The 25,272-nt window shown below is 43.5% G+C and overlaps 1 protein-coding gene across 1 annotated transcript in view; it reads left to right on the forward strand.

The window, feature by feature from the left end:
* LOC113008884 (adenylate cyclase type 1-like) overlaps positions 1 to 24,288 on the forward strand; it is a 71,706-nt gene extending 47,418 nt beyond the window's left edge. Inside the window, exons 16-20 of the mRNA XM_026146766.2 lie at positions 14,498 to 14,644; positions 15,878 to 15,976; positions 16,331 to 16,445; positions 18,812 to 18,936; positions 21,666 to 24,288. Coding sequence (XP_026002551.2) covers positions 14,498 to 14,644; positions 15,878 to 15,976; positions 16,331 to 16,445; positions 18,812 to 18,936; positions 21,666 to 21,995 — 816 coding nt within the window. The 3' untranslated portion in view covers positions 21,996 to 24,288. The remainder of the gene's footprint in view (positions 1 to 14,497; positions 14,645 to 15,877; positions 15,977 to 16,330; positions 16,446 to 18,811; positions 18,937 to 21,665) is intronic.
* Positions 24,289 to 25,272: the final 984 nt, after the last annotated feature.

Below are 25,272 nucleotides of genomic sequence, written 5' to 3' on the forward strand. Positions count from 1 at the left end.
AAAACGATTTTAAATTTTTTTGTAGTTTATTGCACTTTTTTGCAATTTATGTAATGACTATGCAGTTAATGCAGACATATTATTAAAATGTGGGCTATAATGGTTGTATTGATGTATAGCAACTTGAAATGCTCCAAAAAATGGCTCCACAGCATGTAAAAATATACTATAAGCTCTGGCGGACTTGGTTCTATGGTAGGTCTTAAAGGGTTAAGCTGTTCTTTTGGTATGGGTGTGAATGTTGCTTCTGCTGGCTCACCTTCTGCTGTGACTGACATTGCTGCAGCTGAGAGTGTCCATGTGGCAGGTGTGTTTTTCTGTGCCTCAATGGCCTGGATAGCAGCTGTGATAGTGTCCGGTGGCACTTCCTCAGAGCAGTCTCTCATTAAGGTTTCTACATCAAGTGGCATTCTTGATAAAGCATCTGCGTCACCGTTTTCCTTCCCTGGTTTGTACTTAATGGTGAAGTGAAAATCAGCGAGCTCAGCGACCCATCTTGATGTGGTGGCATTCAGTTTGGCTGTTGACAAAATGTACGTTAGCGGGTTGTTATCGCTATAGACAGTAAATGTTGGGGCATAGTACAAATAGTCTCTGAATTTGTCAGTGATAGCTCACTTCAATGCTAAAAATTCTAGTTTTCCTGCATGGAAGTGGTAGTTTTTTTCAGCCGCTGTTAGAGTACGGGAGCCATAAGCAATAACTCGCAGCTTACCATCTTGTCTCTGGTACAAAACGGCGCCTAGCCCTTTGTGTGAGGCGTCTGTGTGTACGATGAACGGCTGTGTGAAATCTGGGAACCCCAGCACTGGTGGGTGGAGCAAACAGTCTATTAGTTCCTCAAGCGCACGTTGATGCTGGTCAGTCCACACGATTTGTTTTGAGGAGGGCACAACTTGACTGGCTCTCTTTGGTCTTGCCCTTGGCCCTTTTGTGGTGTCTGAGTTCTCTGGGGTTTTGACAGCTTTTAACAGTTCATACAAACAACCTGCTTTTCTGGAGAAGTCTTTTATGTATTGTCTGTAGTAGGAGAGAAGGCCTAACATTTTTCTGAGCTGACCAACATTTTGTGGTTTTATACCTTTGAGTGCTTTGACTGCTTCAAAGTCTGCAGGATCCACTTTACTGCCCTCTGCAGACACTATTCTGCCCAAATAGCGCACCTCAGACTTAAACATGTCACACTTACTTGGCTTAAGCTTTATACCAAAGCCTCTCAATCTCTGGAGCACTTTTCTCACATCCTCCAAGTGATCTTTGAACGTTTTGCTGTAAACTAATGTGTCATCCAGATAGGGGATGCAGATGTTGTCGCGCAGCCCATCCAGGCACTCTTCCATACAGCGCTGAAATGCTGCAGGGGCATTCATAAGTCCAAAGGGGATGCGAATCCACTTATATAATCCCCAGGGGGTCACAAAAGCAGTGAGTGGACGACTTCCTTCTGACATGAACCCCTGGTGGTACGCTTTCCCCTGACCTAAAAGCGAAAACCAGGAGTTTCCACCCAAACTGTCCATAATGTCCTGGACGCGTGGGATGGGCTGGCAATCAGGATGGGTTTTCCGATTCAGGTCTCTGTAGTCTATGCACAGTCTTAAAGTACCATCTTCTTTTCTAACACAAACGACTGGTGAGGAATATGACGAGTCTGACTTTCAGACCCAGCCTTGTGCTATTAAATCATGCAGGTAACTTTTCATCTCTTGGTAGAGCGGCCGTGGCACAGATAGGTATGTGCGTTTGACTGGTTCGTTGTCTTTGAGTGAGATGGTCATTTTCAGTTTTTCAATACAGCCTATATCAGCGGTCCCCAACCCCCGGGCCTCGGACCGGTACCGGTCCGTGAGTCGTTTGGTACCGAGCCGCGAGAGTTGAGGCTCAGGTGTGAAATATATGGTTTTCAGGGTTTTTATCAGTTTTCAGCGTTATTTTGTTATCGTTTTTATTGTTAACTCGGTTTTCCTTGGTCTTTTCACGTGTGTTGTGAATAAAACTTCTTTTTTTCGGTACCGCTACTAGTTTTATTTTGTTGTATTTATCCGCGACACCTTAAAGGCCGGTCCGTGAAAATATTGTCGGGTATAAACCGGTCAGTGGCGCAAAAAAGGTTGGGGACCGCTGGCCTGTATCATTGTCTGTTTTAGAGAAAGAATGGCATTCTTCTCTGAGCATCTGTTTCGCTAATACTCTCTGCTCTTCACCCAGGTGGCTAAGATCTACAGGTGGGTCCCACTCTTCAGTAGAGCTACACTGGGCTTGTATATTTGTCTGGTTAACAGTAGCTACAGATGCGGCTTTTTCATACACCTGGGCAGGTAAAACAGCTGTAATAGTCTGAACCGAGCCAACTAATGTACGGCCTGGAATGACAATTTCATGGTCAGTGGGGTTAGAGACACCTAGTGTTATGACAGGTAAAGTACCCTTCTTAACTTTAACCAAAGTGTCAAAAAACTCAAGATCGTCTGGCCACTGAGGATTTAAGTCTGGCTCAAATATCATGACCATGTCTTGTTTAAATGGTCCTGCTGCTATATGACCCTCAACATGCATGTGGCTTTGTTTAGGTACAGTAATACAGTCTTTCTTTGTCATCACTTTGTACTCGTCAACTGTATCTGCACTAACAGCCTGTATAAAAGCTTTCACCTTGTGTCTTTTGAGGCTGTGAAATGCTTTTCTCTGTGCTGTACAGTTTAGCTTGGTCAGTCTTATTCACAATGTATTCAATGATATTGTAACCTATAATAGGGCATCTGAGCTGAAAACCTTTCATTACCAACATGGGGATGGTCAATTTCTCAGTTTGTTCAGTTCCGGAAACAAGTTGGAAGGTTGTCTCAACCCACCCAAGATATGGCATGTCGGTCCCATTTCCTGTGGTCGGGGTGAGTTCAGATGTGTCCATAATATCGGCTACATCTCTTAGTTCTGTTTGTGGCAAATAGTCCTTTCTCCATTTCTCATCGATGATCGACACCTGTGAGCCTGAATCCCATAGAGCTTGAAGCCTGTGGCCGTCCAGGAGACACTCAACCAGACATTGCCTACCCACCAGAGATGTGACTTTGTGAGGGGTGTTTACATGAGCTGGCGGCAGTGGTACCTGAACAGTCTCATTGTCTTTGTTAGTCTTTAAGCCAGTGCATTGTCTCTTATGTTGTCTCCAGTGTTGCTTCTGGCATGCTTTTGAACAATAAAGTGCGTTTTTACATGCTGAACACTGTCTCATGCCTGACTTTTCTTGTTTACAGTTGGAGCAATGTTGGGACTTGTGGATGATGGGCATGGTTAACACTCGTCCCTCGGTGGTAACCATTGCTGGTTTAAATGTTTCTCTTTATATGGTCTCATACCTCTGCTTCTACATCCAGCCTGAAAGTGTTCTCTACTCCCATAGAGGTAGCAGTGTGTGCAGCATTCGTTTCTTGTTCTTCTTGTCTTTCCTTTCTGCCTCATTGGCACAAGCCATATTTAACCTCTCTAACAGGAGTTCATCAGGTGTCTTAGAGTCTAACAGGAGTGGCTGCATATCTATCCTGACACTGTCACTCTGGAAGCCCGTGAGTATGGTGTGCAAACACATACGTTGGACTAAAGCTGGGTCGTATTTGAGTCCTGACTCTGACTCTTGGGAAGCAAATAAGACTTTCTGCTTTAGATCTAAAACTCTCATCAGGAAGCTTTGAGCAGTCTCTTTTGGGGTCTGTACTTCAGAGGCAAGTTGTTTATAGAGTTCGGTGGCGTTCTTCTCTTGGAAATGGGAGCGCAGGATGCAGCGTAGAGTCGTAAGGGTGAGTTGAGCTTTTCCCTCCAAATAGCTGCGTAGTTGTAGACCTGGCAAGATAGCTCTGATGACAGCATCTACAATGTTAAGCTCTGAGTAGCCTCTGCTCAGTCCATTTTCGATCTGGTGAGCAAGACTGGAAAATGTCAGTTTATCTTTTTGACCTGGTTCAACAATCTGGCCTGATATTTTGAAATCTTTCTGCCAGTAAGGGCTTGGTCGTTGGGGGGCACTTGACACATGTAGCCCAGATGAAAAATATCATACTTATTCTCTTTATATTAACTGTCCACATCAACAAGCGTCGTATTTCCTATGACCATTGAATGCACCTCTCAGTTCACCCCACGTGAGGGCACCTAGCTCAGCAACCAATCAGAGCCTACCCAGGCCGCATTGACCCTGTCAGCCAGGAAGTGAGGTGAAGGTGCATGATGCTCCCGGGTTTTTTCTCATCTCAGCAAGAGGAGTGGAGGCATCTACTACTCAAACCGAGAAATCCACGGACAAAAGAGAGGAAAACTCAGGATTGAGAGGAAGGAAAGCCAGCGTACTTACCTGCTGGAAGTCCGGAGTCGAGTGGCTGGATAAAGGAGAGAGGCAACGTCGGCTAACCACTCACCTTTCATCCGGAGAGCTGCTGCAATTCCAACGCCAGTGTGTGTTGGGCTTTTGTGAAACAGAGCAACGGTCAGGTTTTTTGGAGAGGACGGAAAAGTCCAAGGACCAGGACGATATTCTGGTTGTGATAGATGGCGAGCCAACCACTTTGAGGACGATCTACCCCAAAGAAGATACACACCACACACTCATACATTCCAGTTACACTCACAAGGACCTTTGAAGTTGGCTATCGCCAGCTTAACTCTAAATTCTTAAAGGGCCCCAACGAGTACTTTTATTTTGTTGAGTGTGCACACTATTTATTTTATTTTATACTTTATCTGTACAAATTGGACAAATACATGTTATACTTTGTAACAATACAAGAGTGGCTACTCAAAAGTTAACATTGTGTCCAGGTCATTATTGCTGCTCAATACTTTGGCTCCATACGAATTTGGTGTCTTCTGATTCTGGCCAGGGTCTTATTACGAGCCCAAGTAATTATTGTGCTGTAATTCACCTTTATACCTTAAAGTTGGTTACAGAAGTGGCGAGCCAGCCAGGAGCCAATTGATTTGAGCATCAATATTGAGGCAATGACCAGCATGGATTTCATACAAAAGTCTGGTGTCAAAATACCTAATGCGGTTGTTGTCGCTGGGATAACACAGGTATCTGAGAAAGATGAACAGGTCATTGACTTTCTGAAACAGTATGGTAAAATCACAAGAGTCCTTTTTGTTGATGATTCACTGTCCAACTTCTACCAAAACCTGATCGTAGAATACTCTAGCAGTTCAGCCTTAGAAGGTTTAGAACCTCGTTTACCATACACATACACAGCACAAGCTGATCCCAGCGTTGTCTATGAAATTAAAACACTCAGTAGCATGTACACTACCACGGTTGGGAGTAATGTTACAAAAACCTACTTGGCGGAACTCAAGGAACTAGCCAAGCTGAGTGGCAAAGACTACGGTGAGGTGCTGAAGGAGATGATGTGTCAGATTGGGGAGGATGTTGAAGCCATGCGACCTACCACTGAAGAACCTTCTCCCACGTATGTCGAGACCACTGTTGTATCTCCGCCCGCTCCTAAAGAGCGACAGTGTCACACCTCACATTCAGATGTTACACCAAGTGATACTGGTGCCACTGATGATGTTCCCCTCACTAATGGAAGGAGAGCAGCGTCCCTCTCAGTAAGTGACTTGAACCCACCTGACATTCAGAAGGTTGTGGTAGAGCATATCGTACGAAGGCAAGATGTTGTCCCACACATCCAGTCCCAGGTGAGACTCCGTTCCTTCTCCGGTAAGGTCCCCAGACCTAACAATGAAACTGATTATGACACATGGCGCACACAAATTGAACTGCTCCAAAATGATCCCAGCATGTCCCCCCTGCAAATATCCAGAAAGATCCATGAGAGCCTGCTCCCACCAGCAGCTGATATAGTTAAGAGTTTGCGGCCTGAGTCACCACCTGTGACTTATTTGCAGCTTCTAGATTCAGCCTTTGGCACTGTAGAAGATGGTGAGGAACTTTTCGCTCAATTCCTGAACACCCTTCAAGATCCAGGTGAGAAGTCATCCACTTACCTTCACCGGCTACAGCTAGCATTAAACAGAGCCACGAAGAGGGGGGGAGTCGCATGTGAAGAAGTGGACAAACATCTACTTAAACAGTTCTGCAGGGGATGTTGGGACAACGACCTACTCAGCGCCCTGCAACTTGAGCAAAAGAAGAGCAGCCCACCCCAATTCTCAGACCTGTTGTTAATGATTCGCTCTGAGGAAGATCGACAGCAAGCAAAAACTAACCGTATGAGAAAACACATTGGCACCACAAAGCAGAGAACTCAGTTACAGTTCCAGGGTGCACATGTTTGTGAACCAGAGGAGAAACATGGGAGTAGCATTGCTGCTATTGAGGATCTGCGAAAGCAGGTGGCGAGTCTGCAAAGTCAACTAACTACATTCATGTCACAGAAAAAAACAAAGTTTGCAAACAGCAAGGACCCTGCAGGGAAGCCGCAGAGTAAGATGTCAAAGCCACATGGTGTAGATGGACGTATGCAAAGACAGACTTCAAAGAGGCAAAGGGGCAGACCCAAGCCCTGGTATTGTTTCAACTGCGGTGAAGATGGACATATCGCTCCATGCTGTGTTGACCCCGCTAACCCCAACCTAGTAGCAGAAAAAAAGAAGCAGTTGGAGGAAAAACAACGCCAGTGGGAAGCGCGAGATTGTACAGATTCACCTTTAAACATCTAACAGTTCCTGTTGTGGGACAAACAGGAGCTGAGGAGAGTCAACAACGTCCCTCAGACGTAAACAATGGTGACAAAATCACAGCTGAGGTTAACAAAGTAAGTACCCCAGCAAAGACTGTCAAAGCACAAACATGTTCTGGCTTAAACCATTCAGAGCAGAACCAATCTTTCCAACTCCCTAAACAGTTGATTGGTACCAGAAGTACAGCTCAAGTGACTGTGAGAGGTGAAGAAGTCAACTGTCTTCTTGACTCAGGCTCCCAAGTTACCACTGTTCCTGAGTCATTTTACCAGCAGCACCTTTCAGAGCAAAAGATCAAGCCACTACATGACCTCTTAGAAGTGGAAGGTGCTAATGGCCAGCTAGTGCCTTACTTTGGCTATATAGAAATGACCATAACTTTTCCAAAGGACTTTATAGGTGTTCCAGTAGATGTAAACACACTTGCTTTAATCGTCCCTGACACTTCACAATCCCTCATGCTCATAGGCACAAACACCCTAGATGTACTGTTCGACATCTACTCAGAGACTGACTTAGCCAATCGTCAACCCCTCCCACATGGCTACAAAGTAGTCTTCAAAATCATTGAGTTGAGACGGAAGCAGACAAGTGACACCCATCAGGGGGTAGTGAAGCTACTTGGCAAGATGCCTCAAGTCATTCCAGCTGGTTCAACTGTAGTGGTGGAGGGAGTCGCCCTTGGCGAGGGCCTTCAGGATGAAAAATCAGTTGTAATTGAGTACCCATCATCGTCCCCCTTGCCCGGTGGCCTGCTACTTAAAGCCGGTCTGGTGGACTTTCCCCAGCGGCGGCCCCACAAGTTGCCAGTTGTTATAAGCAACGAGTCTGACCACGACATTGTCATCCCTGCCAAGTGTACTATTGCAGAGGTTAGTGCTTATCAGACCATCCTATTAAAGGAACACAACAAGACCAAACAGTCAGAACTATCCCAGAGAACTCCAGACACTCCGTCTTTCCAAGAGCCCACCATAACCTTCAATTTTGGTGACTCCCCAGTTCCACTGGAATGGAAACAGCGCATCACTCAGCAGCTCAGCGGCATGCCTGAGGTGTTTGCACAGCACGACCTGGATTTTGGCCGGACGGACCAGGTGCGACATCATATAAAACTTTCGGATGGCACGCCTTTCAAACTACGTGCCCGGCCAATCCACCCACGGGACATTGAGGCTGTCCGGAAGCACATTCAGGAACTCCTTGATGCAGGAGTTATTAGAGAGTCAGAGTCCCCATTTGCGTCACCCATAGTGGTAGTCCGGAAAAAGAACGGCCAAGTCCGGTTGTGCATCGATTATAGGCGTCTAAACCTTCAGACTATAAAAGATGCGTACAGCCTTCCGAAGCTAGAGGACACATTCTCAGCCCTCAATGGTTCACAGTGGTTCTCTGTTCTTGATCTAAAATCAGGGTACTACCAGATCGAGGTCGAAGAAGCAGACAAACCGAAGACGGCCTTTGTGTGCCCTCTCGGCTTCTGGGAGTTCAACAGAATGCCTCAGGGTGTAACGAACGCCCCCAGCACGTTCCAGCGGTTAATGGAGCGGTGCATGGGGGATATGCATTTGAAGGATGCATTGGTCTTTCTTGATGACGTGATAGTATTCTCCCGAACCCTTGAGGAACACGAAGAAAGACTCATGAAAGTGCTCACTCGTCTAAAAGAGTTTGGGTTAAAGCTGTCACCAGAGAAATGTGTCTTCTTCCAGACTTCAGTCCGTTATCTGGGACATGTGGTCTCCAGAAATGGAGTTCGGACTGACCCTGAGAAGATTTCGGCCCTTAAAACATGGCCTGTCCCACAGACCCTGCGAGAGTTAAAGTCGTTCCTTGGTTTTGCTGGGTATTATAGAAGGTTCGTTAAGGGGTATTCCAGCATTGTGAAACCTCTCCACAACTTAACTTCGGGGTACCCACCTAGCCACAAGAAATCAAAAGTAAACGCAAGACAAAGTGCACATCAGTACCATGACCCAAAAGACCCTTTCGGAGGTCGCTGGACGCCAGCTTGCCAGGAAGCCTTCGAGTCAGTCATCCAAAGTCTCACCACTGCCCCTGTACTTGCCTTCGCTGACCCCCAGAAACCCTATATACTGCACACCGACGCCAGTACCACCGGGCTTGGTGCTGTATTGTATCAGGAGCAAGAGGGACAACTTAGAGTCATAGGCTATGCAAGTAGAGGGCTGTCACGGAGCGAAAATCGCTATCCAGCGCACAAGTTGGAGTTTCTGGCGCTCAAGTGGTCAGTTACAGAAAAGTTCAGCGACTATCTCTACGGCAACCACTTCACTGTTGTAACGGATAGTAATCCGCTGACTTACATTCTGACTTCAGCAAAACTTGACGCAACTAGCTATAGGTGGCTAGCAGCACTGTCCACATTCTCTTTCAAACTCCTCTATCGTCCAGGGAAGCAGAATGGAGATGCGGATGGATTATCACGCAGACCACACGGAGGGCTAGCGGACGACCTGAAATCACAAAAAGAGATTGAACGCATACAACAGTTCACTCAAGATCACCTTTGTGATCCAGACAACATCAATGCTGTAAATCAGTCTGTGGTGAAAGCAATCTGTGAGAGGCAGTTCACCTACAGCGTCAGTCCTGACAATGAAAGAGAGGCAGATGCAGATTGTGTTGCCTTGGTGGAGGTGCTTGCTGTGTCTCCTAGTGCTGTACCTGATAGCTATGGGCAAGAGGAACAGTTTGGAGGTCTGCCAACCATTCCCCATCTAACTGAGGCAGAGCTGGCAGACGAGCAAAGAGCCGATCAGTGTATAAAGCATGTTATTTCTCAGATCGAATATGGGGACACACCACCTCCAACCGTGCGCACACAGTTCCCTGAGCTTCCACTGCTCCTCCGAGAGCTTAACCGTCTTGAGCTCCGCAACAATGTCTTGTACCGGCGACGCCAAGAGAGGTCCCAGAAAACCTACCAGCTTGTACTTCCAGCTGAGCTTCGCAACACAGTTCTCACCAGCCTGCATGACCATATGGGTCACATGGGAGTCGACCGTACACTGGACCTTGTAAGGTCAAGATTTTATTGGCCAAGGATGGCTTTGGACGTGGAAAGGAAAGTGAAGACGTGTGGCAGGTGCGTGCGGAGGAAGGCACGGCCTGAAAGAGCGGCCCCCTTGGTCAACATTAATACGACACGACCTCTTGAACTCTTGTGCATGGACTTCTTGTCCCTGGAAGCTGACAGGAGTGGAACCAAAGATATATTGGTGATCACGGACCACTTCACTAAATTTGCAGTTGCTATCCCAACACCTAATCAAAAGGCCCGCACAGTGGCAAGGTGTCTGTGGGAGAACTTTATGGTACACTATGGCATCCCAGAAAAATTGCATAGTGACCAGGGTCCAGATTTTGAGTCCCGCACAATCAAGGAGCTCTGTCAGGTGGCTGGTATCCACAAGGTGAGGACAACCCCATACCATCCTAGGGGCAATCCTGTGGAACGATTTAATCGTACCTTGCTTGATATGCTGGGAACTCTCCGTGATCAAGATAAGTCCTGTTGGCGTGACCATGTAAGACCCCTGGTCCACGCTTATAACTGCACCAGGAATGAAGTGACTGGTTTCTCCCCGTACGAACTGATGTTCGGACGCCAACCTCGGTTGCCAGTTGACCTTGCATTCAACCTGCCAGTGCAAGAGGAACAACACTCATCTCACTCTGAATATGTGCAAAAACTCAAGTCACGTCTCAAAGAAAGCTACAAGTTAGCTATGGACAAGGCTGCAAAGATGGCTCACAAGAACAAAATGAGGTTTGACAGACATGTAACTGCATCAGACTTGGAAGCTGGAGATCGGGTATTGGTCAGGAATGTCCGTATCCGGGGCAAACATAAGATTTCAGACAAGTGGGAACACACTGTGCATGTAGTGGTGAGAAGGGCAGGCAACCTCCCAGTATATACAGTTAAGCCTGAAAACAGAGATGGTCCCCTAAGAACACTACACCGGGATCTGTTGCTACCATGTGGCTACCTACCTGTGGAGGAAAGCAGTGAGCATGTACAGAAGCCAGTGTCACGCAGGCCAAGAACCCGTGCAAATCCAGCGCTAGAGGAAGAGAACTCCTCAGACGAAGAAGATGATTTGCTCATTCCTGTTTGGTTGAGTTCCCCTGTCCACACAGTGAGTGAGAGTCCTGTAAATGTTCCTGATATTGACAACCGACCTGTTTTTGACAGCCAATCTGATTTTGGCAACATACCTGATATGCCTAACAGTACTACAGATGATACTGAGTACTTATCTACCAATGGAGTCACACCGACCGAACAAGTGGATGAAATAACCTTAACTGAAACTGACTCACCTGTTGATGACCCAGACGTCCAAGAAAGGCAACTTCCATTTCAGGAGGCTGGCACCAGAGGTGCGAATTCTGAGGAGAGAGTGGAGGAGATAGTCCCAGTGGATACAAGGGAAAACATGGATACAAATGATTCTGTAAGGAGATCTGAGAGAAACCGTCGTCCGCCACGACGGCTTGACTATACGGAGCTAGGCAATCCTCTGATCACTGCAGCAAAATCATTCTTGCAAGGACTGTCTTCAGCTTGGGCCGATGTCATCAGTGATGGTGAAGAGCCTGCTTCGCCCTCTTCCTTGACCCGTCAAATAATCATCATTTAACTGTCTACCATGCACAGGGACGTGCATGAGTTCAGGAGGGGAGGGTGTAGCCCAGATGAAAAATATCATACTTATTCTCTTTATATTAACTGTCCACATCAACAAGCGTCGTATTTCCTATGACCATTGAATGCACCTCTCAGTTCACCCCACGTGAGGGCACCTAGCTCAGCAACCAATCAGAGCCTACCCAGGCCGCATTGACCCTGTCAGCCAGGAAGTGAGGTGAAGGTGCATGATGCTCCCGGGTTTTTTCTCATCTCAGCAAGAGGAGTGGAGGCATCTACTACTCAAACCGAGAAATCCACGGACAAAAGAGAGGAAAACTCAGGATTGAGAGGAAGGAAAGCCAGCGTACTTACCTGCTGGAAGTCCGGAGTCGAGTGGCTGGATAAAGGAGAGAGGCAACGTCGGCTAACCACTCACCTTTCATCCGGAGAGCTGCTGCAATTCCAACGCCAGTGTGTGTTGGGCTTTTGTGAAACAGAGCAACGGTCAGGTTTTTTGGAGAGGACGGAAAAGTCCAAGGACCAGGACGATATTCTGGTTGTGATAGATGGCGAGCCAACCACTTTGAGGACGATCTACCCCAAAGAAGATACACACCACACACTCATACATTCCAGTTACACTCACAAGGACCTTTGAAGTTGGCTATCGCCAGCTTAACTCTAAATTCTTAAAGGGCCCCAACGAGTACTTTTATTTTGTTGAGTGTGCACACTATTTATTTTATTTTATACTTTATCTGTACAAATTGGACAAATACATGTTATACTTTGTAACAATACAAGAGTGGCTACTCAAAAGTTAACATTGTGTCCAGGTCATTATTGCTGCTCAATACTTTGGCTCCATACGAATTTGGTGTCTTCTGATTCTGGCCAGGGTCTTATTACGAGCCCAAGTAATTATTGTGCTGTAATTCACCTTTATACCTTAAAGTTGGTTACACACAGATGAGTTAGGGACAGAGTGATTAGCTTGGGAGTGAGAACTAACCACTGTGTTAACTGCATTAGCTGTCTCTGTTACCAGTGAGATTGCAGTGTTTAGTTGCTCTCTGTGCCCTGAATAACCCCTTCCATTTGCATTTGGTTCAGTCTCAACAATTGTCTCTTTCATTACTTCAGCAATCTTATCATTAAGCAACAACAGTTCTGACATTCCATCATCCTCAAGTACTGTTATACCTTCTCTCTCCATGTGTATTTGAATGTGTGTTAGCAGTGACAGTTTTTCTGCTAACATCTATTTTCTCTGCAATGCCAAGGAACTCGCAGATTGACACCAGTTGATCTTTGGATAGAGTGTGCATTTCGCGCACAACCTCTTCTTGCAGCTCTTCCACCGAAGACATTGTGGCAGTAGGCAGGAAGAATGTTGTTTTTGCAGCCCCTGATGATCTCTGGCTAGCCTCAGGAAACATGTGCTAAAACACAGCTACCAGTGTGCCTCGATAGCAAACTTTCCTCACTGCAGTCTGCCTGGGTTGTAGGGCTGGGCTATATCATACCGTTCACGGTAATACCGGTGTAATTTTGGGCAACAATAGGAAAATATAATATCGCGATAGAATATGGGTAAAACGCACATGCGCAGTGCCTTTGTTTACATACGCACATGGCGGCGACGGAGAATGAGAAGAGCGAAAGTGGATCGTTAAATGAAACGGATGAACCAGAATTGATTTGTAAAAATGCTGCAACTTCAGTGGTGTGGAACTGGTTTGGCTTTCGTCCGTCAGATACACAACAAAGCACTGTTTTTGGTAGCGCATGCTAGCGGGCCGTCGTTATTACCATGTTGTTTGGAAAATACGGCACACTTAAAATCAATCCTTTGATTTTTCTGAAAATCGACAGTGCCCCTTATAATCCCGTGTGCCTTATGTATGAATTCTGGTTGTGTTTACTGACCTCGAAACGATTTTATGTCGTACACGGCGCTCGAAAATCTGTCAAATGTTTTAGTACGACTTTGCTAAGCTACGAAGCCGCACCGCTTGATGGATTGTCGGAGCATTAGGGCTATATTAGGCAGGCGCCTCGTGGAGTGATACGTACTGTGCTTCAACATAATATTACCGTATTGTGTGTGTATAACCTCTTTTTAAGTTTTGTGGATATTATACATGGTTATGCTGAGGATATGTCGGCCAATTTCCACTGGAAATGCCTTTTGGTTAAACTGTCAGCAAGGAATTTGCACTGTTACATTTTTATATAACTTTAATGCACATAAAAAACAGCTGCTTGTTTAAGTGAAAATACATTGATGAGGTTTTTTGCACTAATAAAGTTGTAGAGTTGTAAAATATTTTGTCTAGTGTCAATTATATCGTCAGTTATATCATTATCGCAAATTTTCAAATGTATATCGTGATAAATATTTTTGGTCATATCACCCTGCTCTACTGGGTTGTATGGGGGGATTTGGCTGGCTTGGACTACGATGTGCAGATGTGGACACCGGACATCTAAGCAGCTATCCCAGCGGTGCCTCCAAATGTTACACCCCTGAAAACAGGGGGGAAAAGAATCACGAGAGTGAATATGACTTGCGTCTCTCATGCAGTCGTTTATTGCAGTGCAAATAAACAGAAACGTTTCACGTTCTGTACTGCTTAATGTCACATGGTGGAAGAAAATCACTAAATAATAAACCAAAATACTAAAGTGCTTACTATATATGCCAGAACAGGTTTCCTGACAAAATGGCTGACAATAGCGGCGTTTTTAGCTCCTGCCGTTATCTTACTGGTCATTACACAGTACCTAACTGGGGCTCAAAACCGCCATGTATATGTGCACAAAACTGTAATATAATGCTTCTAACGCTTACAAAACAATGAAGGATTACCTCTTAAATATCTTAACAGTGTACACATTGGAAATATATCAACTTTTAAACACTTTTACCGAAAACAGGGGGAAAAGAATCACTATGGACACCAGGATGAAGCATGTTTATTTGTTGGGGTTGTGATGGCACTGGGTCACTGCTATTTAATACTGACAACAGTCTTGCTCAAAGATTCAGTAAGCTAGCACAATCTTCCATATGCAAATATTTTTTCTTCTTTGGTAGTATGGGTTGTTGAATTGTTTTTATTGAATTGTTCTACCCTGCAGGATCTGTACTATCAGTCGTACGCTCAGGTCGGAGTGTTGTTCGCTTCTATCGCCAACTTTAATGATTTCTACATCGAGCTGGATGGAAACAACATGGGAGTTGAGTGTCTGAGGCTGCTCAATGAGATCATCGCTGACTTTGATGAGGTGACTGAAATAGTTTGTTCCATCAGATCATCCATAAATCTGCAGCATTTTATATGTTTTTCGTGTAGTGAATCTTCTGGCCAGCAGTGCAATTTTCAGAGATGATGTGGCTATGACCAAGGGAAAATACTGTTTATTTATGGAATATAAAAAGCAATGGTGGCAGCTGGGAAAATAAGGAATTACTTACAGATGATTTTTGGCTAACTTGAATCTATAATCAGCTGCACAAAGCATTCCTTTACTCAAACATGCCAAACAAGTCCATTTTAAATTGTATTCAGATTTGTTTGTCACTTTTAATATACACTCACACTCACCACTTTATTAGGTATACCTGTTTAGCTGCTTGTTAATGACTGATATCTAATCAATAAATCATATGGCAACAACGCAGTGCATTTAGGTGTGTAGAGATTGTCAAGACAACCTGTTGAACTTCTGAGTATCAGAATGGGGAAGAAAGGTCTTTTAAGTCACTTAGAATATGTTGGTGCCAGACCAGTCTAAGTATTTTCAGAAACTGGGGTTTTCCCTCACAACCATCTGTAAGATTCACAGAGAATGGTTTGGAAAAAGAGAGAGTTTCCTTGAGGTTACAAGGCAGTTAGAACTGTCTTGTAGATGTCAGAGGAGAACCAGACTGCTTTGAACAGAAAAGAAGGCAACAATAATTCAAATAACCATTCACTGCAAGTAATACAGAAGAGCATCTCTGAACAGAGATAATGTGAAACCTCGACGCAGAAGACCGCACCAGGTGCCACTCCTGTCAGCTAATGAGAGCAACCTGAGGCTACTTTCACAGGGGCTCAATAAAATTGGACCACAGAAGACATCGTCTTCTCTGATGAATCTCAGTTTCTGCTGTGACGTTCATATGGTAGGGTCAGAAAATAACACTAAATCATGGATCCATCCTGCCTTGTAATGTATCTGGTTGGTTGTGGGGATGTAATGTAATGATGTGGGTGATATATTCCTGACATACTTTGGGCCCCCTTACTACCAACTAAGCATAATTTAAACACCACAGCCTACCTGAGTGGAAGCTCAGGTAGTGCAGATCATCTCAAATGGGTTTCTTGAACTTGAAAATGAGTCACTGCAATCAAATGGCTCTAAGAATGTGCAACCAACAAATCAGCAGAAAATTTGATTTGAATTTTCTTGTTGTGGTAATCTGTTTCTCCTGTTTTTGTCCAATTTTTCCTTCTTTTTCCCCACTTCCAGCTGATGGATAAAGAGTGCTACAGGGACATTGAGAAAATTAAGACCATTGGCAGTACATACATGGCTGCAGTTGGGCTGGTTCCTACAACTGCTTCAAAGGTAGACCTCTACTAATTATATTTATCTCCTGAATAAGGTTTTTGTACTTGTTTGCAGTGTATTTGCACATTTGAAAACTGTTCTGGGTGTCCAGGGTACTGTTGAGAGGCCTAGCCTTTCCAAGTTTGTGTTCTCTGAATGCTGATCTTTTAAACACTGCCACATTTCACACCACAAAATCCTCTGTGGGGGATTACTGGTATCTGTGGTTTCAGCATATTCTGCTTTCATAAAGTGCATTTAAAGCCACATGTTACCACATCAGGGAAACAGAAATGGAGGGTAATATTGCTTCTTACTTCAGGTTTATTTCTGCATTAATATGTCACATATGTGTCTTCCTCTGATTTTCAGGTGAAAAAGTCCATCACCTCACATTTATGCACCGTGTCAGATTTTGCCATCGAGATGTTTGATGTCCTGGATGCTATCAACTACCAGTCTTACAATGACTTTGTCCTCAGAGTAGGTGAGTGAAGAGATACACATACACACTCTATGGCCTATAAATATGGATGTCAGAACTTCTGGCCTATTGCACTGGACACCGTGAACACTCGGTGCCGCTAAGCTTGGAAATGGAGGAAATGCATCACAGAAAGAACGTTCCCCACAGGAAGCTCGTCACAGCGAGACCTGAAGTTCTGGGTTCCATTGTGTTGGGTATCCTGTGGGGAGCCTGCAGCTAGAGCCCTTGTTTAATCCCAGTGAAACCTGGTGTACACAGTGCCATCCTGTCTGCAGCCTAGGTGGCTCCACATGTAGAAACTGCCTCTGTGTGCTTGGATGGACTTACTCTGCAGAAATGCAACTTTTGGTAATTTTTGCAATTCTGGATTTCCAAAAAGGAAAGAAACCAAAGTTAGAACTTCAATATGCGCCATGTTTCTGTCTATCACTGAAGTCCTTGGGAAATACTTACATAGATGATGCAATATACTGATGCAAAAAATGTCTTGCAAACATGTATTATCATAGTTTTAAAAATGATATTGATATAAATGATGTCAAATTCTTGCAGTCATTTTTTACTATCATAAGTATACTAAACACTTCATTAAAGTTGCATTTGCATAACATTAATATTATATGGAAATGACAGATAGACCAAGCCCATTGGTCCCTGTTGGATTAAACTATTGCTTTGCGTGTGAGTTTAAACATGTGAAATTACAAGAAGCCATGTCTGATAGATTTGTGCAGTACTTTATGGGGTATAAAATATGATGCTCTTTTAGAACAGTGCTAAAAATGTTTAGTGTATCAGAATGACAGTGTGTCTGTTAATGTGCATGTATGATTGTGTAATTTCCTAACAGCCTTGCACTACATGTTTTCTGTGACACTAAGAGTGTACACAAAGTTTTTCTGAGAACTGTCATCTATACTCAGTACTCTTTAGATGCTAATATTAAGTGCAGTGAGATTTAATTGCATGTATTGTGTTTTAATAATCACACAAATCAGTAAACTACAGTTACAATAAGAGAAGAAGTAGCATAAAAACATCTATCATTGCTATGGCATTTTTACTATTGCTTACTGTGTGCAATAGAATATTATGGTAACACACCAGAACTGGGAATCAGTGAACCTGTTATCACTCATTCCCATTCTTCATACCCTCCTTTGCAGTGTTACTGGGAAAAGAAACACTGTGTATGCCAAATGCATCCTCTGGAAATGTTATCTTTGGCTTGCAACAATGCTTTTCTTCTTACTGCAGCAGCAGCAGCAGCATGTTATACTGCTGGTAAAATGTTTCTCTTAGCACTAACATAAATAAACAGATCATTTGCCATAGTTTCCTAAAATATTTCCAATTGCTAATAATTAACCTGAAATGCTCTTTCTGAAGAGCACGAGTAAGACACTGATTTTTGTAGGAGTTTGAATATTGTTTTGAAAACTTTAAAGTGATTCAGGACATGAGTACAATCAGAGAAAAACTATTACATGCCACTTTTATTCTGACGTAAAGAAAATGGTCTCTTGGAAATTCAAATCAGTTTTACTTACAGAACACCAAATCGTCGTCATAGTCACATCAAGATGCTTTATGTTATAATGTGAAGATCCTACAATAATACAGAGAAACCCCAACAATCAGATGCTCCCCTACGAACAACCACTTGGCAATAATGGGAAGGAAAGACTGCCTCAATCTTCCTCCCGGGAGCTGGTTCCATAGTAGAGGAGCCTGAGAGCTGAAGGCTCTACCTCCCATGGTACTCCTACCATAAGTATCAGGCCACTGCTTATTTAACATAAGAAGTGGCCATATTATTCAACCCCTTGTATGTAAGAAGACATTAAGTTTCATTCTGGATTTAACAGGCAGCCAATGAAGAGAAGCCAGTATAGGATATATGCTCTTTCTTTCGCATTTTAGATCAACTGAAGGCTTTTTAGGGAGTTTTTACAACAGCCTAATAATAATGAATTACAAAATACTCCAGTTTAAAATTAATGACTGGTCCAGACAGGAATTAAATGAGGAATATGATCAAAACTTTTTCTTCACATCTGCTGTTCATAAAGGAAAAGTTAAAAGATATGCCACCAGCTGCTGAAAAACGCTGGGTAAGTCTAGCTGTTTGGTGTATGTTAGTGGAAAGAGAAATGAATCCTATCACTAACCAACACTCAGCAATTACTTTGTAATTCTCATTTCTTAGTGCTGCACTGCTTAAATTTGTAATTCCAGTAGAAGCTCGACATGTTTGTTATAATTATATGAAAGCACATGAAAACTATATTTGAAAATAAGTAGCACACATATGTAATATGCATGTGTGACCCAGACATTATATGTTTTGTTCATGTTAACACCAGGCATCAATGTGGGCCCAGTGGTGGCAGGAGTGATTGGAGCCCGGAGGCCACAGTATGACATCTGGGGAAACACAGTGAATGTAGCCAGCAGGATGGACAGCACTGGAGTACAAGGAAAGATACAGGTACAGCTCGTCAGTCCACATGTATGTCTTCTCTGTTACCTATCCTTCTTCTTTCTATTCCCAAATGTAACAATGTACAGATCTCACTAAGATTACAAGCTGCTGCTGTGTTATGAAAATACATGCAACGCAAATCAATATTGCAGTCATAGAATAAAAAATAAAAAATAAAAACAGCATAAAGGTGTCCAGCTAAGATATTTAGAGTGCTATTTGAAATAAAAAGTTAGCGGTTTTGGGGTAACTTTTCCCTGAGTTGGGTGGTTTTTGCTGGACATATCTGAATATTAAGGATGTTCCTTGAAAGCACTTGCATAGACTCATAAAATAATCTCTCCCAGTCATCACCTAAGACCCTCCCGAAGTGTGTAGTGGTGTATTTACCTGTGGAGACTGTGGCCCCTGAGGGTTATTTTTATACATTTAAGGCTTTCCTGGGGTGCTTTCTTTGGGCAGTGAGTGTGCTGCCTGTAGCTAATAACAGCAGCTGGTGCCACTTTAAATGCAGTGACCAGTGACCAAGCACTGCTGTCTCTTTTGCGCTCTGTAAGTAAAGCACATGTTTCACTGATGGAGACTCAGTGAAGCACAGTAATACTACACCACACCACACATGTGGAGGTGTGGGCGTGTCTATGCTGTGCCGTAAAACATAACCATCGTGAAGCAATCAGAAAACAACTGTTTAATTCTCTGCTGTGCTCTCACTCACACCGCATAGGTAGATCAGTCATTCTCTGGCTCGCTGCTAGGCCGCTGCTTTCTTTCTCTCTCTCGCTCATTGAGTGGGGATAAATTAAGAAAGAGTAAGTAAGTTTGAATGTTTGCTTTACAAGCAGTTGCTGCATACTATAGCTTTTTATTATTGACATGACTAGTTCTTATTTGACAAAGGTAAACAGATTAGAGGGTGTTATTTGGAAATAATTAGAAAAGTTCAGATAAAGTTCATGTGTTTCATTATTTTCATATATTCAATTCAATTTTCTTTATATAGCATCAAATCACAACATCAGTTGCTACAGCTAAAACCTAACAATCAGAAACTCCCTATGAGCAGCACTTGGTCAAAGTGGGAAGGAAAAACTCCCTTTTAACAGGAAGAAACATCTACCTAAGGACAATGTACTAAGGACAAAAGTAGTATCTGTTTAGCTTTGAAATCAGGTGTTTTCAGTCACAGCTATATAAAATAAGGCACCTAGCCATGCAGTCTGGCTGTACAAACACTGGTGAAAGAATGGGTCATTCTACACAGAGGAATATAGGCATGGTACTGTAATAAGATGGTACTTTTGCAACAAGTCAGTTTGTGAAATTCCCTCCCTTATAGATATTTCATGGTCAACTGTAAGTGGTATTATTGTAAATAAATGGTAAATGTCCTGTATTTATATAGCGCTTTACTAGTCCCTAAGGACCCCAAAGCGCTTCACATATCCAGTCATCCACCCATTCACACACACATTCACACACTGGTGATGGCAAGCTACATTGTAGCCACAGCCACCCTGACAGAGGCGAGGCTGCCGGACACTGGCGCCACCGGGCCCTCTGACCACCACCAGTAGGCAACGGGTGAAGTGTCTTGCCCAAGGACACAACGACAGAGACTGTCGGAGCCGGGGCTCGAACCGGCAACCTTCCGATTACAAGGCAAACTCCCAACTCTTGAATCACGAGCGCCCCATTATTGTGAAATGGAAGCATTTATGAACCACAACAACCCAGCCATGAAGTGGCAGACCACATAAAGTTACAGAGCAGGGTCACTGAGTGCTGTGGTGCACGGTGCCTAAAAGCCAACACTGTGCTGACTCATTAAACCTCCTCGGGCATTAACATTTGCACAAAATTGGGAGCTTCATGTCATGGGTTTCCATGATCAAGCAGTTCCTCTAGGTGTAATGTGTAGGTGTCCCAGTACTTGTGTCCATAGAGTGGAGGTTTAAAGCATGACCTCACTTGAAAATTGCAAAACAAATGGAGATGTGGTGATAATATGTTGTGCTCATAGTTCGCTCCCCTAGTATGTGATGATTTGACTGATGCTCTCCTGCGCCGAGAGAAAATGTCTCTCCTGTTTGTCTCCAGCTTTTTATCTGCAATCAAAGATATTGATGATATGCTCAGAGTGAACCTGCTCTGATCTGTGAAAAGCACAGAGTACCAGTGGTGGCAGTTCTGGTAGTCTGTTGCCACTAGGGCTTCAGAGTGTCAGGCAGTGGGCACAGAGCTCACTGGAGGGCATTGGGCCCTTAGGTCACCCTCATGAAGTCTGTTTCTGAGTGTTTGGTCAGAGACATTCACACCAGTGGCCGGCTGGAGGGCATTGTGCAGCTCTAACAGGCCTCGTGCTGTTCTTCCTTGCACAAGGGATGGGTTAAGGACCTTCTGTGTGATTCCTCGCTACCATACAAAATAAATATTTTTATTACATTTTCTAATATTAAAAAAAATATACTAGAATAAGAAGATTACCGATAGTTCCTCCTTCTGTAAGACCCACTTTTATCTTTTCTTTTTGTGTTCAGGTACAGATGTAATTCTTTGCCCACATAAAATTTTTATTTGTCTTTTTTAAAAAGCATATTATTGTTGCTTCATTGTTTGCAAACTCCTTATATATTTACTTGTGCAATCTCTTGTTCATTTTTGTCATGTCGTAGGTGTGTCATGGTAAAATATTTGGTCATAAAGCTCATCAAACGTCTGTGTGCCTCCACCAGGTAACAGAGGACGTCTATCGCCTCATCACCAATTACTACAATTTTGTGTGCCGTGGCCAGGTCAGTGTGAAGGGCAAAGGTCAGATGCTTACATACTTCCTGGAGGGACGCAGACAAGGCAGCAGGCCATCTCAAACCCAGCAACAGCCTGGCAACGGTGAACGCCGTGCCAGTGCATTCGCCCACGGCAGTGTGTGCACCAGGCTTAGCCCCGCCCCAACGGTGACCACCTACGCCGCTATGAGGACCCCAAGCCCAAGTGTGGCTAAACCAACCACATCCACCAGCACCACCAGGTACCTGCCCTCTGTTCCCACTGCAGTGGTGTGAAGGGCACTGTCTCCATCGTGACTACGAAAAAATAAGAATGTAAGAGTGGAGGTGGGTGAGTAACACAGATGGCTGTAGCAGAGAAAGGCTATTTAAAGAGGAAAGGTTGTTCTCCACTCTTCTTCTTCTGTCTGTGGAAGACAGGGAGGCGAGACACTGATCATCCAATGGGAAGCCTGGATTTGGGCCTAAAGCCTGGAACCTGAGGCGTCCTCGATCAGACTGTCCCTCCACATTCAAACCCTGTTTGTTGTTTCACACAGCGGGATGTCATGAACAGGATACAGGATGCCACGTTGCTCTGTCATCAATCAAAGGCCAAGGATGTCTCCAGGATTTCATAACTGCCAAAAAACTGGATCCACCACTACGATAAACTAAATAAGCATAAAAATAAAAACACATCGCAATGCACAATTGAAAGTGTAGCACACAAACCTGTCACAACAACTGTGTCCCGAAATCTAAGAACGTTAGCTGACTCTTTTCTCCCCGTCTAAAACCAAAACAGTGCTGTTGCCTTAGCGACCACTCTTCACAATGAGATTTTTGCCATTTTTTTTGTTGCCTTTTAGATTGATTTATCAGATTAATTCATTTTAGGGGCATCATTGTCCTAGAGACAACAGTGTTTAAAGCGGTTGAAGCCAATTGTGGAATTTTAGATGGCAGTTAATGACATGAACTTGCCAAAATACAACAAGGCGTTGCCTTTGACCATTTGTGGGTGGTTGATGCTGTATGCTTCATTTCTGCCCCTTCGCTGAACCCCTCGTACACGAGGCAAGCTCTTGATTCAGTGAGCCGAGCTGCTCAGCGTCTTTAAGTGCATGATGCCACTGCTGCATTTCAGTCATGTGTGCTGTCTGTTTCCCTGTGATGCTTGACTTCCAGATTCTTCCTTGTCAAAGTGTAGCAATAAAGCAGTTTGTCTCCTATCTCAGCCTATTCACTCCTTGCATGCTGTAGCCAGCTGGATCCTACTTTGACCTGATAGTGTTTGTAGCCAATAGAGTGTGCATAGCTAGCCACACCAGTCTGTATCTGTGGAGTTGAAGCATGAATTAGAAAACCTATTTTTAGTATTGTGCGAGTGTGATTCCTTCTTCCTCAATGAATTATATTTAAAAAAAAGAGAACTTTTTTCTGTGTGCTTGTTTACAAAGAAATATTTTCTAGTGTTGAAAAATATTCTGTTCTACTATTTTTATGAACTCGAAGCTGCTTTGGAAAGGGCGGAAAAAAAGAAACCTTCTGTTTATGAGGAGATTCCCACAAACCTCTGTGTCTGGATTCCTCATGCAAACCCAGATGATTTATTTTACGGTATAGCATGCTACTCACAGTATGGCTTACCACAGCCATTAACTTTCCTCTAATCTGTACGAGCATGCACTGCCTGGAAGCCTGCAGATCAAACATGCATGCTTTGATGAAGCACTAATGCAGGCGGAGCAGCGGACACACGTTGACTGTGTTTTATTATAGTCCTCATGCATGCGCTAAAGGTAGCGGTCCTCTTGAATGTAAGGTGCTTAATTGACCCGTGTCTTCTTCATGAGCTTGGTGTGCAAACCTTTTTGAGGACATATTCAGGATAGATAGACTTCAGGCCTGGGGGGAGAGGTTCCTCCTCCTCCTCCCTGCTCCTGCTGTAATCAACAGGTAGCTGATTTTCTAATGTGCCAACCTATTTTCATAAACATATCAGACTTTTTCGTGTTGAGCTGTAGCACAACTGAATGCGTTGCTACGGTTATTGTGGATTTTCTTTTGTTGGATGCCTGTATTTTTACTGTTCGAGCTGATTGAGTTTTGTTACTCAAAACGATGGCAAGTGTCGATTTTGATCAGATTTATTTGGAACCTGACGGAAATTACGTTGGATAAATCTATATGGTAGCTTGAGTGCTTAATTTAAGTTTATAAAAGGTTTAAAATGAGGATTTTTTATACACTTGCTTTAAACAATTAATTGAAAGTTGATGAAAAGGAATTGTGTACAATATTTTTCCTGTAAATTGGATATTTTCATACTGTATGATACGGGTTTCAATTGTTATATGTAGGTATTACTAGCTATTATTGTACATTGTAGAGATATATTATGGATGATACAATATTTGTCAAGTTCTTTTGTTGAAGATGTATTTATTGAGATGTTTTATGTGAATGTAAATTTTGGTAAAGAAAATATTTTATACTAAAATATAAGTGTTTGCACTGCAATTATATTGACGTACCATGATTATGAAGAATAAAGCCAGTGGAGATGTGTCTCCTGGACTAAGAACTCTCATTCTGTGCTTATTTTGAACAAACACAGACAGAAATGCACATACAGAGTGCATATGGAGAGGACATGAAATTTAGTTAAACAGTTACGTAACGCTAGAAAAACAGAGTAGCTCATGTAAGAAGTTGGAGCAACATCGGGGTCAGTGGCAGTTTGACTCCTCTGGTGCTGCTCAGCATTGGCGACCTCGCGCTGATGACATAAACACGTCTGCTCTAGTAAAAACATGTCAAAGGAGTTAAGTGTGTGGGTGTGCGTACAATATGCCTTAAGTTTATTGCTCATAACAGTTTAAATGCAACAGATACACATAATAAGGGTCTATTTTTTGGTTTGTTTTGCAGAAACTACACTGCAGGGTTTTTTTTATGTTGTATCAAATCATAAGACATCTTAAGCAAACATCTAGAAACGAGTGTCACAACTCAACAATCTTCAAGCATTCACTAGACCAGGTATTTGCATATAAGGAAACACCAGTCAAATGTGATAAGGATCCACAAATCTACTAAACACAGTCCACAATCCACAATGTATATTTTGTCTTGTCCCCATCCCCTCACCCCTAACCGGTCGCAGCAGATGGCCGCCCCTCACTGAGCCTGGTTCTGCCAGAGGTTTCTTCCTGTTAAAAGGGAGTTTTTTTCTTCCCACTGTGGCCAAATGCTGGCTCTTAGGCCGTGAGATGACTGTTGTTGTAATTTGGTGCTGTATAAATAAAGTTCTATTTGAATTAAACACTGAAAGAGACCTAAAGCTAAAGAACGATGAAATACTTTTAGTTTTTTATACACTGAACAAAAATATAAACGCAACACTTTTGTTTTTGCTCCCATTCCCCATGGGATGGACGTAGAGACCTAAAATTCATTCCAGATACACAATATAACCATCCCTCCCAAACAGTGGTCACAAATCAGTCCAAATGTGTGGTAGTGGGCACATCTGCTATATTGAGATAATCCATCCCACCTCACAGGT

The sequence above is a fragment of the Astatotilapia calliptera genome, chromosome 17 (assembly GCF_964374335.1).
Source record: "Astatotilapia calliptera chromosome 17, fAstCal68.1, whole genome shotgun sequence".
Taxonomy (NCBI): domain Eukaryota; kingdom Metazoa; phylum Chordata; class Actinopteri; order Cichliformes; family Cichlidae; genus Astatotilapia; species Astatotilapia calliptera.